The 12,630-nt window shown below is 46.2% G+C and overlaps 1 protein-coding gene across 12 annotated transcripts in view; it reads right to left on the bottom strand.

Annotated features, from left to right (window-relative positions):
* Window positions 1-12,630, bottom strand: part of LOC100878243 (synaptogenesis protein syg-1) — a 162,958-nt gene that overhangs the window by 6,943 nt on the left and 143,385 nt on the right. For 9 of the 12 annotated variants that reach the window (XM_076535488.1, XM_076535482.1, XM_076535487.1 and 6 more), the window contains 7 exons: window positions 11,342-11,525; window positions 11,140-11,275; window positions 9,225-9,427; window positions 2,447-2,716; window positions 1,974-2,082; window positions 1,668-1,854; window positions 597-735 (listed from right to left, as the gene is read on the bottom strand). In XM_076535488.1, the coding sequence (XP_076391603.1) occupies window positions 597-735; window positions 1,668-1,854; window positions 1,974-2,082; window positions 2,447-2,716; window positions 9,225-9,427; window positions 11,140-11,275; window positions 11,342-11,525 (1,228 nt within the window). The remainder of the gene's footprint in view (window positions 1-596; window positions 736-1,667; window positions 1,855-1,973; window positions 2,083-2,446; window positions 2,717-9,224; window positions 9,428-11,139; window positions 11,276-11,341; window positions 11,526-12,630) is intronic. The other 3 variants (XM_076535491.1, XM_076535489.1, XM_076535490.1) reach the window with 1 other exon arrangement.

Genomic DNA, 12,630 nt, shown 5'->3' with positions numbered 1-12,630 from the left:
ATCATTTTTATTATTCCGTTTCCACCATCCGAGGGCAATCGAAAGACGAAGGACATTCCGGATTCTCGTGTACCTCGCAGTTCACCTCGGATGTACTAAACAGGTTGAGAATGAAAATGAAATGAAAAACAAAGGAAAAACGCCGGTTCGAAAAGACGAAAAGCGTGACACGATTCGACGAGAATAACGCGCGAGCTCCGTAAAATCGTGTCATACTTTTTACGTTTGAACTTAAAGAAATCTCGTTATAAAAGTAAAGAGTATAATCGGCCGGTGGTCCACGCGCGATTAGTTAGATACGTCGAAATCTCGTTTCTAAGGGATACGTTAGAGAAACCGAGATCGTAGATCGAAGGTTGCTCGAAGGTTCGTCAGGAAAGTTCGAGTCGCGGCTCGAAGGAGGAGATGGATATAATTAAAGGGGAGCTCGCGGACTAAAGGGATGCTCGAATTAATTAATCGCGAGTGTACCACTTTCAGCTATAAGAAGTGCCAATTAGCGAAGAGAAGAGACGTACGTAAAAATGAAAAACTGAAAGGGCAAAACCAAAGAGTCGAATACTTTTGGCGGTAGAGCTAGGAGGAAGCAGTCTAACCGGCGTGGAGTCTGGTGCTGCCCCATTCCCAAGCAACCAACTGGGGTTTCGGATTCGAACACAGTCTGATCTCTAATCTTGCTGGACTTCCCTCCGTCGTTGCGATCACTAACTTCTCCGTGATGGCTGGTTTCACCACCTACGACACGCGTGTTATACTTATCCTTCGATCGATCTTTCTTAACCTTGTTTGTTTTCCCTTTTAGCCCGTTCTCCGTTACGACTGCAGAGATTTCTCCCGTTACCATCGATCTATTTATGACGCGCGTTTTTACCGAATGAACGAATACGAAACGTCTCGAGAACATAGGTGAAAAAAAGAGAAAAAGAGAGAAAAGGTAGATTTTAGAACGAATCGACGCGAGTTATCGTGTACGAGGATCGCAAATCGCTCGATGAATCGGTCACGAGCGATCAAATTTTTGTTTTCATTCGACGTTTCGAAAGTAACGTTTCCGTAAAAGCGGTGAAATTTTCCGTATCGATCGTGTCGAATGTTCAGGAATTGACCGCGAGCAGTGGCCCGGATCATGGATTGCAAAATGTATCGGTGAACGAAAACAAGCGTGTAGCTTGCTATCAAGCGAGGAAAAGCTTGTCGTGAAAATAACGTTTTATTCGTTCGTAATTTTTCTACCCTTTCGTTTCCTCGTTTTCTCGTTTTCTCTCTTCCTCCGAGTTCGCCAGTTCGATAAATATGAATTTCTCATTTCATATTTAAATACGAGTAAATGTTCAACGATGCGTGTACGTCAACGGATCGACCAGCGCGCTGCAAATATAATATTATTAATTATTCGCCGATGCTGATCGTACGTTTCTCGATTACACTGATTTCGCAGCGAAAGCTTATTATTATCGATCGTGATACAATTACAACGCCTAGTAAATAGTTAGCTTTTAGACCGTCGATATTTGTTGGCTTCGCGATCGATTAAATTTTAATTAACGACGAATGTTTCCCGTCGTTATTGCACGCGTTTTACGTTTTACCGCTGTCCGCGAAGCAAAGGTTGGATGGGAATATACTTTCTTTTATGCTCGTAATTCGGCTCGCTTATAATCTCTTACCCTTGGAGCACCGACCACCTGCAGAGATACAGGGTCGCTCTTAACCTCTCTAACGTTTCCATTGATCTTGTTCGAAGCGAGACATATGTATTGACCCTGTTGCTCGTACGTGACGTTCGTCAGGACCAATCGCTGTCCTGTACCGCATTCCAGTGGCATTCGGCCATCGGTAAAGATCTGGGCCCACCTATTTTAACGAAAAAACGTAGTATTTAACGATTAAACGGCGAAAACGATGAAACGATAAGGTATCTCTTACAGAAATAATCGAGAATTCGAACGCGAATCAATTTGCGAATCGTTCACCTGTATTCGGCCGGTGGCTTGGCATCAGCGATGCACTCGAACAAAGCATGGGAATAGAGAAGCGCCGTCGTCAGCCGATCTGGTCCGACCGAACTGATGGTCGGTGGATCTGCGCGAGAATCAAACGCGTTTCCGTCATTAATCGCTTTATTTTAGTTCGTTCACCTCGAGAACGAGTAATTCGCGCGTTACGCTTATCGCGATTAGTTCGACGAACGAAAGAACAAAAATGGATAAACACGAAGAGTCTTTTTATAAAAGGATTTTTATAGAACGAAAGCAGAGTTATTTTAAAACGGCAAACCGTAAAAGTAAAAGTTTAATCGAGCATCGGTGAGATAGTAGGTCAGCGAGCGTCATCGGCCGAGACCAAGGGTGTTGTTATCGTCCTGTGTAGAGTCGCTCGAAAGATCATTGAAATAGAAGGGTTAATGGCAAGTATTATCCGGATCGTCGAGGGAAGGAATACTTACAGTTGACGGACACTTGAACAGAGACGGGGCTGCTTTCGCCCTCGGGATTGGCTGCTTCGCAGATGTAAACGGCTGCGTGATTTCTGTAGATCGGCGAAAATAAGAGAGTTTCCCCGATACTGGCTACTTCGGTCACACCCGAACTCTTCGTTCTCCTCCAGCGGATCGAAGCCGGTGGATTCGCGTCGGCCAAACACCGAATCTCCAACTGATCTCGGCCCTCTTCCAGTTGGCCAGTCGGGACACCGACCAATCTCGTTTCCGGAGCATCTGAAACGTTTCGTTTCCGCGTTAATATCCGCGTTACTATCCGCGTTACTATCCGCGTTAATATCGAAACTTTTCCAAGCCAAAGTCGAAAAGGTAAAAAAATGTTGAAAGTCGTCGAAAGGACGTCTGAACAGAATCGAAAATTGGCTTATGACGAATTCGCGGTTTCGGAGATGCCAATCACGTGGCTAAACGTTCGCGTTCGCGAGCAGTGACGCGCGGGCGAAACACGCGAAAGAGAGAAAATAAAACAAGAACGCCTCCACCGATCGAAACAGCTGCGGGCTTTTCCGCGGAGAAACACGCTGTGCAACCGTACAAATAGGGTTGACCGTGTATACGTATAGGCACGCGATACGTGTACAGGTACGTACACAGAACCGCGCGCAGCTTCGTACGAAACGCGAGCAGCTACGGCAAAAAAGGTAATAGTGGGGAAGGAGGAGAAGGACGGAAAGCTGAAATTGTGAATGGGTCAGCGAGTGTTCGTTCGCGCGTATTTCGGAATCATTGTTACGTGAAATGAACAGCTGCGCAAGCTAGCCGCATTCCGTATAGCGACGACGATTCGATTCGATATCGTCCCTTCCCTGCTCAGTTTTTTCATCTTTTACCTTCGCCTTTGCGTCCGATACGGTTCGCGCGACATCGTTTTTGCGACGGAACGTTTGATTTGTTTCGCGCGTCTCGCAAACTCGACCGGATCGTCGACGAGCTTTTCAGCCAACAACGACGACGAATTAACCGAAACGGTGTAAAATTGACAACGGAGAAAATTGAATTTCCAATGAAATTTCGGGGAGAAAATTCGAGTTCGATCTTCGAACGAATTAGGAAAACAACGTCTCGTAGTCAGGACATCCGCTGAATCGAACGACGAAAGAAATAATTAATCGTGAAAACGAATTAGCCTGCTCCGTTGGTCGGTCGAGCAAGTTTCCTGCGAAAGGGAAACGAGTTTCTACGGTTAACGTTTCCCGGTTTAGCCTCTTCTCTTTGCCAGTCGGGTAATTGTATTTCCAAGTCTGAATACGAGCTTGTTACTTTTGGCCCCCGGGAAATAGGTCGGGACCGAAATTATTAATTAATACAATTTGGATCTGTGCTCCAACATTAATTAACCGTCATTTGTGACGTTTCTCGGTGGGCGGGCCACAGTTTCCATTGGTTTAAATCAGTGGGAAGAGACCGGAGGACGGTCTGGAGGAAGGGAGGGAGTAATTGCGTATTAACGCGGTAAATTGTTTTCCGCGTCCTATAGTCCGAATCGAAAGCTTTGTACGGACGAAAACATCCACTCTGGAAACGAACCATCGCGCTGCGAAACTTTTGCGTAGGCTTTTTCGATGCGATTCGTCGATTTCGTAAGGTATCTTCGACCGAAAAGTTTCGCCCGTTCGAAAAGGAAAATATCGAATGAAATAATTAACGTTGCAGTCTGCAGCTCGTAACGACGTTACCGTAGCCGGTAGCCCAGCATTAATTACACCTCTGTCACTAATTATCGATCGTCGAAATAAAAGAGCGAGTCGAACGCGTCGTATTTTGTTATTAGAAATCGAAGAAACTGTGGCAAAGAGTAAAGTTGACCCTAATGCACGATACAATCGTTCCGACGGTGTTAGAAGGTCGAAGGAAAAAAAGTAATGAAAATTTTTGCTTGGATTTCGGCGAGCTAGCCGACGCGACGTGACGCATCGATTAGCCTGCCAGGCGGAAATCAGCCGCTACGCTTCTCCGCCCGGGAAAACGACCGCGGAATTAACTGCGCGCAGGTGTAATTGAATTTTTCGTGAGCCGTGGCTAACTAATTATTCCTGACAAGGAATAACGAAACACCCGCCTCTGCACGGTTCAACTTTCATTCATTATTTCGTGGTTTTCTCCTACGCAGCGAACGTTTTGCGCCATGCCGAACGCGTGCCATTGTTTTCCGTTCCATTATCGAGCTTCCGGTGTGTTGCCTTTTCCCCTTCCTTCTTTCCGCCCGCGAAAAGATAAACAGAGACAGGGAGATAGCGTTCGGATCGATCGATTCGATCGAACGAAAGGACGCCTAGCGTCGCGTCGCTTCTACTTTTCGAACGACACGGCACGACGGGTGAAAGGGGTAGTGCGGAGTTCGAATCCATTTTTAATTACGCGCTCATTAACGAAGAATTTAATCTGAAAACTTGCTACTCCAGGCTGCGTTTACTCTTCTGCAACCAATGTTTATTCTTCCGCGTCCGTCGAGCCGTGCTATGATTAAAACCGTAATAGCAATTCTTGTCCGCGATTCCGATTAAATCTCTCTTTTGCTCGTCGAACCACGTTCCTCCTGCTGTGGCCAAGCTTTTTAAGGAGAAAATTAATTTCTTCGCCTCGAGGCTCGGTTCGCGTCGACTGCAATCGCGACGGTATAATTACAATTCCGTTTGTTCGAAACGCGATCGAACGGAACCGAGTAGGTACTTGAGAAATGGAACAAACGCCGTAACGAAGGACTACGAACATTTATACAATATTTTTGAACGCGTTCGGTGTCGCGTGAAATCGAAAGCCTACGGGAAACGTTTGGATAGCGCGCGCTTCGTTTCTGACATACGCGTACAATACGACTGTTTCGCCGTGTTAATCGATGCGGAATCAACGGTGACGCGTTCTCTTCGCGACGATTACGATGTACGATCGCTGGCCTCGAATATTATTATTCGGTCAATTTTTATTTTTAAAACGATCATTGTATCTCGCGAAACGGCTTGTAATTTTTTTTAAAGCGCAATCTTTTTTGTGAATCGAGAGATACGTTTACACGAGTAGAGGAAGAGAAAAAGATAGACAGATAGATAGATAGATGGAGAGAGAGGGAGATACATGGAGGTATCGCCAAAACGATAATAACCATCGAACAAGCTGGTTTAATTGCTTGAGGCAATGTTTAATTGATATAGTTGGAACACAATGGCTAACATTTCGTAGTGATTTCACGGCAAATTCGATTATTGGCTCGGATTCGATCGTCGAATGCTGGAAATTTCGATGCGGAGAGAAAAATGGGCCGATGCGATGTAGCGATTGATCGTGATTGGAAAAACAAGAAAAACAAATTTTTGTATTCAAGCTGACCATGTCGAGCAACAACGTTATTACCGTACAGCCGGTTTCGAAGTTTACCGAAGACTGTAGGGAAACAAGCCAGCCCGTCAGCTGTACATTCGAAAACTACGTGCCCAGTGCATAAATCGCGTCAGCCTCACTTGGAGTTTTCAATAAATTCTGTAGTTCGGTATTCGTTTTCGAACAATGCTTCATGAATATTCGATCAGCATCGGTGCTAGTAAATTACGAACAAACGAGCGCAACGTTGATCGAAACAAATTCATTATCGCGCTGTAGGGGTGCGGGCCAGTGATGGGTGGTGGAAGGCGGGAGATGGGAGGTGCGAGGGAGAGTACAATAAATTTTCGAAAACATAGCGAAAAATTTCGTTCGTTTCGTTCGACGAATCGTTCGCGAAATATCGGCCGATATATTTTTTTTCTACATTCTTCAAATAAAGTTACAGTCGACTAACGAGTTAAGTCTTGCCCGGTCGTGCTTACCTTTTGTCAATTTTAATTGCTTATGTCTGAAAAATAAAGTTTCAAATTTGAACGGAAGAATGGCGAAAGAAGAAAATTACCGTTATTATCAAGAATTCAGGGTGAAATGATCGTATCACGAAAAAAAAGCGAAATGATTCGTATTTCCGCTTCAGCTTGTTGTCTGATCGTTGATGCGACGGTAAATATTTGTCGATGCGATAATGTTCCTTCGCGTTCGTTGAATATCCAAGAGCACGTACTCGGTTTTTAGACGATACATCGGATAAAGGTTAATTAACGAATTCACGGTGAATGGCTTACTTAGAGAGGGTGTGTACACGAGCACGAGGAAAAGTTGTCTCGACGCGAACGTTGAAACAGAAATTACTGTAATGCGGCACAAAAGATACAAAACGTTCGCTGCTACACCCTCGAAACGTAGCTAGCTACGTTTTTTCCTCCCTCTATTTCTTTCTTTCTTTCTTTCTTTCGGCTTTTCCTCTTCGATCTGGCGTCGCCTACTTCCGTAAAAACAGAGGCGTTTGAAGTTTACCCAAAGAACGACTGGCTGGGAATACGGTTCAACGAATGGTCGTTGGACTAACGCGTCAGCTGCACGTTCGAAACTGCATCTACCTCGCATAAATTCGTTCCACTTGGATTTTCTTTCTTCCTACGTACAACTTTCCGTCCAACTTTGTCGCGAGTCGGCCTTTGCTCCAGTGACGTTCCTGATCCGACAAATGTTAACGCGCAACGATGTATTATATCGGCACAGCCGTTGTTCTACACGAGATTCGAAAGAACAGAACATTGACTTTATCGTAAAGCAATCTGTAATTTCGCGTATTCCCGTCGAGTTACGTCGTCCAAAGCTTTCCACGCGTTATAGTTTAGGCTCAGCACAGACGCTCGAATCAACATTCGTCATGAAACATTTCAAGTTTTCCGCGAATCTCTTAACTTTCGACTCGACGCGATGTTCGAATATCGTAATCGCTATCGAGTTAAATGATAGATTCTGTTTGTTCGCGGTGGAGGAATAATATTTTTGCAGGTTTCGAAAGGGAAGCAGAGACGTCGCGTTCGAGCAGTCCGGTCAGATCGATTCACCGGCCATCAGTCATTGTTGTTCGCCGCGGTGTTTCGTAAAAAGCGATTCAAAATTGTCGGACGATGCAGCGGAGCTCGAATTGTCGATAAGGTCGGAAAGCAGGATGTCAGGACGCGGCGTTTTGAGGGAGATTGATGAGGGTTCGCGGTTACCAGCGTGTGTACAGAGTTAAATTGCTGCTCGTGTGGGGATGACCGGGGTTGAGGTCAGTTTGCTGCACACGCAGCTTCCCCTTCGGTCTGTCGTTAACACCGATTTATTTGTTACTCGATGTTCTTTCGAGTTGTTCGCGTCGACGAGTTCTAACGCCAACCACATAAATACGAATGGTTGTCTATTAATTCCACCGAACCGCTCGCGGCTACGTCGAGAAAGGAACTCGCTAATTTTCAGCCCATCGATTCGTTATTTCATATTAACGTCGATAATTTGTAAGCTCGTGAACGAGCGAACGAGTTATCCGAAGCGATCCGAAATAGCGAAATCGAGCAGAAGAACTGGAACATTCCGGTATGCTTAGATCGCCAGCAAAACCGAAGCTCGTTTAACAAGAAATTCGGTACACCAGGTACAATTTAATCGGAACGAACGACCCCCGTAATCAAATTCCTGATCGATGGCGGTTCGTTTCATCCCGCGTCGGAGAAACTGAAATTTTTCCTCTAATAATCGTTTCCTACCGTACCTTCTCCTCCTACTAGCCATCAGCAAGATAATTCGTTTCAGACGAAATCGAGTTGGAGGTCGGGTCGCGGTGCGATTCCTCCCTTTTCCTTCGGGAAGCCTTCGATCGAAGACGCGTGCGTCGCGGTTCGCAGGGATTATTGGAGCGAAAATGGAGACACGAGACGGGACGGCTCGTCTGGTATATTGATTAGAGGCATTAGCCGACTACTACTGGGGACTTTTCACGGAAAATTGAAAAGTTTCGCTGAAAACGCCAGTATATTTCGTGCCGACGGTGGCACGATCGACGCGCTGCGCTCGTGGGAATTTCGAAGGATCCCGTCGCGTCGTGCCAGCCATCCTCGTCCTCTTCGAGCGTTGCCACTCCAGAAACCGAATGTATTTCGACGCTGTTACTTTCGCTTAACCCACCGGTCAATAATCGTTTTCGTATTCGCGTTCGAGAATTTACTAGGGAGATCGCGTCGATTACATTAACGAAAATTTTACGCAACCTGACATCGAATACTATCGGAATTTTTCTACGTTTACATTTACCGTTCTAACCATCGAGCGATAAACGTAAAACCATTTTATTGAAAAGTCCCCAAGCTACGATATCGGTGAAACTTGATACCGTTTGTTAAACTAGTTCCCGGAATTAATATCCCGTCGCGGTTAATCCATCGCTCGCTGACACAGGAACCAGCCATTCTCGCGTTAAAACACCGGGATCCAGCAACAATATTTGCTTTCGATATCGAGAGCAAACATCGAACCAACAATTTTTGATTCCTTAACCGAACCAAAACTGTTGCGCGTTATCGACAACAACATATTTGAAAAAAACTTTCCCCCCGCAACTATAACTCCCGACTAATCGAGTTGTCCGGAATCGCTTCGTTGGATCGAACAATCTGAAAGTTGTCGAGCAAACAAACGAAAGCATTATAGAACGTTGGAATTTTATGTAACGTCGTAATAAAAGTTTAGAAGAACAAATACACAGCGCTTTGGATCGAAAAGATTCGAGATCTTTCGTTAGTCGTTAATTTACGTAATTTGCATCGGCCGCGCGTTCTATCGTCGACGAAGAGAATTTTCACGCGTTCGATGGTCGGTGGCGATCGAATCGAGATTGGAAAAGCGAGATTATACTCACATCGTACGTCGAACCTGACTTCGGTGCTGGAGGTGGAGTTTTCGTAGGCTGGATGAATAGCGACGCATTTGATCAGTTGACCATAACGAGATCGGTCCGCCATAATCTCACTGACGCTGTAGGTCGCCCAAGTGCGAGGATTATCCTTCTCCGTGGTGTTTACCTGGGGCCTCATCGCCGTTACTTCGGTTTCACCCACGTACCTGCGCGAATTACCCCGGAAAATTGACATTTTCAATAGCTGCTACTCTCTAACGACTCTGCGCGGACTGAAATCCCACGGACATCGACCCTTCCTTCTCGCCGCGACCTTCTTCTTCGGTTCGACTCCAACTCTGTTTCCCTTTTCCTTCTCTCTCCCATTCTCTCGTTAACTCGTTTCGTTACGAAAGCAAAGATCGCAACCGGGTAATCGTCTCGAGTTTGCCTCGCCGCTCCGCGATTCTCGAGCGTCTCCAGTGCCAAAGTGGAGATTTCGTTGCGAACGGAATAGCGATTTTCTAGCGATCGTCGTTCCGAGGTTTGGGAAACGCGAGAACACCCAGTTACGAAGTTTTTCGTGACAGTCGTCGAAGGTCGAATTTAACCGATCGTGCAGAAGCGCGCTATACTTCGCACGAACCGAGTCGTTCTCGTGTATTTTCATCGATTCGCGAGTTAAGCTCGTCTTAAAGACACAGCGAATCCGCTCGAAATCCTGTCGGATGCGGACAAACTTGGCGTAGTCACGGAGAAGTTGACACCGTAAATCCGCTCTGACAACGATCGAATCGTTTAGTCGTATCTCGACAGCCACGCGGCTTTGTCGATTATCTTGATTCATAGTAGAAGAAAGAGAAAGGGAGAGAGGTGGAATCCGCAAAGTGTTCCGACACGAGCCATGAACTTTCGATACCGACGACAAAGTTTCTACGAGTTCGCTCGTGATTCGTCTATAAATTAATTAACGTTTCTCACCGTAGCTTATCATCCTCTGTTCATCCTGTTTCGTTTCGCGGCAAGCTTACTTGTCATTTCTACGTCTCGAAGGTGCAAGTCAGCCTTGCGCTGGCTCCTTAACTTTGCCTAGAATTTAGACTCGGGCTGAAATGGATCATGATTATTCATGGGAAGATTGAACCATCCTACCATTGGCAAGATCCACAAGCTGCGTTACGGGACAGAATGTTCGCACGGGGAAAACTAACCGGCTAGACACCTCGAACAAATGAGAATGTGCATCTACCGGAGAGACTGACAAGATTGGATGACTAGGTCTCTTTGGAAATTATCTCTCAAAATAGGGCATCCGTAACGTTAGCGCCTTATTAGCTGGCTAATATCACCGTCCCGTATCGAATACTCGAATACGCGATTATTCGCTAAATATTATCGATTAAAAATGAACGTATCAAATTCGCTACTTAATTCGATCGTACGTATTTTGCTTGGCCACCTCTGAGACGTATCCGAGTAGGAAAATGAGAACCAGTGATCGCGAGCTAGGACTCGAGTAACAGTATTGGTTTTCGAGGAAAGCTTTTGAATGCTGTTAGATTGCAGCCAGTTTCTGCTCGCGCTCGATCATCGCGGAGAAACGGCTGCTCCTTTTAGGAAGCGATTCGATTAGTTCTCGCTGCCTTCGAGTCGATTTCGTCGCGGACTTCGGACAACTTCGTTTAATTCCAGTCGCGTCTTATTCCGTAAGAAACGTTCGTCGGTAATCGAACGACTAGCAAGAAGGAGTAATTATTCGGAGTTTGTTCGACGAGCGATCGAAAGCAGAGCTGTCGCGCGCAACAGTTAGATCGCGGGAGAATAATCGAAAGAAAGCGGTAGGAGAGAAGAGCGAAGGAACGTCGCGTGGCGAGAAGCGTCGACGACAGGCGATAAATAGCGTACGGCGTATGGAATCTACGGTGCAACAATTACGAACCATTTAATTAGAGGCGGAGGATTCCCATACCGCACTGTGCAAGTGAGCGTAGCGATCTCACCTGCTCGGACTGTCACGTTGCTGCCAGGTGGAATCAGAAGATTCGCGTACTCTATCTGCGGTCGTTGAGGGCGGACTGAAATCAGAAAATAAGTTCGATAATCGAAAGCGAAATGGCAACGGCGAGATCGGTGACGCTTACCTCTGACGACCAGCCTCGCCGGTTCGGATGCCAATGCGTCTTGCTCCGTGAAAACACTGGCGGTCACCTGACACTGCCACAGTCCGTCGTCGAAACTCAAACGGGCGGATCTGACCCACAACGAACAGTCGCCCATGTCCGTTTGTCCCACCCATTCGTACTTGTCCAGTTGCATGCCGATCGGCTGAAACGATTCGAACAATTATGAAACGCGACGATTACGAAATGTTTCGTCGAGGAAAACGAGATAAATAATCGAGAAGGGTGACTAGAATAATGGAATAGGTGTTGGGGCGCGAGTCGAGTGCCACCAACAGATTCCATCGGTTCGTGGGCCATAGACAATGGCCGGTGTATGTCAGCGTTTTGCGGGAACGTTTAATCGACGAACGAAGGGACGGACGTCGATCGTTCCTCGTTACCGGAATCCTCTCAAGCTTCTCTGCTCGTTCTTCCCTCGTTCCTATACACTATACACCGTCTGCTCCAACGGTCGCGTTTCCTCCGAAATGAATCATCGGCTTCCGGGTTCCAGGCTCTTCTCTTCTTTCGCGTAGATTAATTCGCTGTCTGCCGGCTAGGAAAGTGCGGCCTTGGCAAGTTTCGCAGTCATAATGTGGCCGTAATTCAAGGATCGATTCACCACCGTGTGCTCGTATAATCTATCCGCTCGGTTCCGCTCAAAGCCGAATTTTCGAGGCCCGTTCTCGCTTCCCTTCCTGCTTCCACCCTTCTTCTGTTCGCGCGATGCTTTATCGAGGCCACGGTTATGATGCTCCTTGCGCCGTTATCTATTATCCTTGCGCTCGGTAAAATTCAATCGATCCGCCACCAACCACCTATGTTTTTCTGGAAAAATCTTCTCGTTCGTCGTTTAAAGCAGTTAAACGGTTAACGAGTTTTCCCTAATATCTAGCGAGCAATCGAGTATAAGTTGAAAATTCTTCTTCGATTGCTTTGCGTAGAATCGCTCGATATTTATGTGACTTCATTTTTTATTATTTATACCATGACATACATATAATTGTATCGACGTATTTTCATAATGATTTTCCGTTATATTAGAACGGCTTCATCGACCTCACTCGGTTTACGGTCGGCTTTTGATTACACGCTCGTTCGGCCGCGATTTCGCTCCGTTAAATCGATCGGTTCGGTTTCCCTGCTATTTCGACCAATTCTGCGGCCCCGGAACCACGCACCGACGATTTTCAGGCATTAATTTGAATATTAATCCCCTAGAGTAATACGGGTTAATGACATCGGGATCAGAGAAAACGCGAGTGTAA

This window comes from Megachile rotundata, chromosome 9 (genome assembly GCF_050947335.1).
Source record: "Megachile rotundata isolate GNS110a chromosome 9, iyMegRotu1, whole genome shotgun sequence".
Taxonomy (NCBI): Eukaryota; Metazoa; Arthropoda; class Insecta; order Hymenoptera; family Megachilidae; genus Megachile; species Megachile rotundata.
Note: the sequence above shows the minus strand (reverse complement) of the source record. Positions and strands in the feature narration are given on the sequence as shown.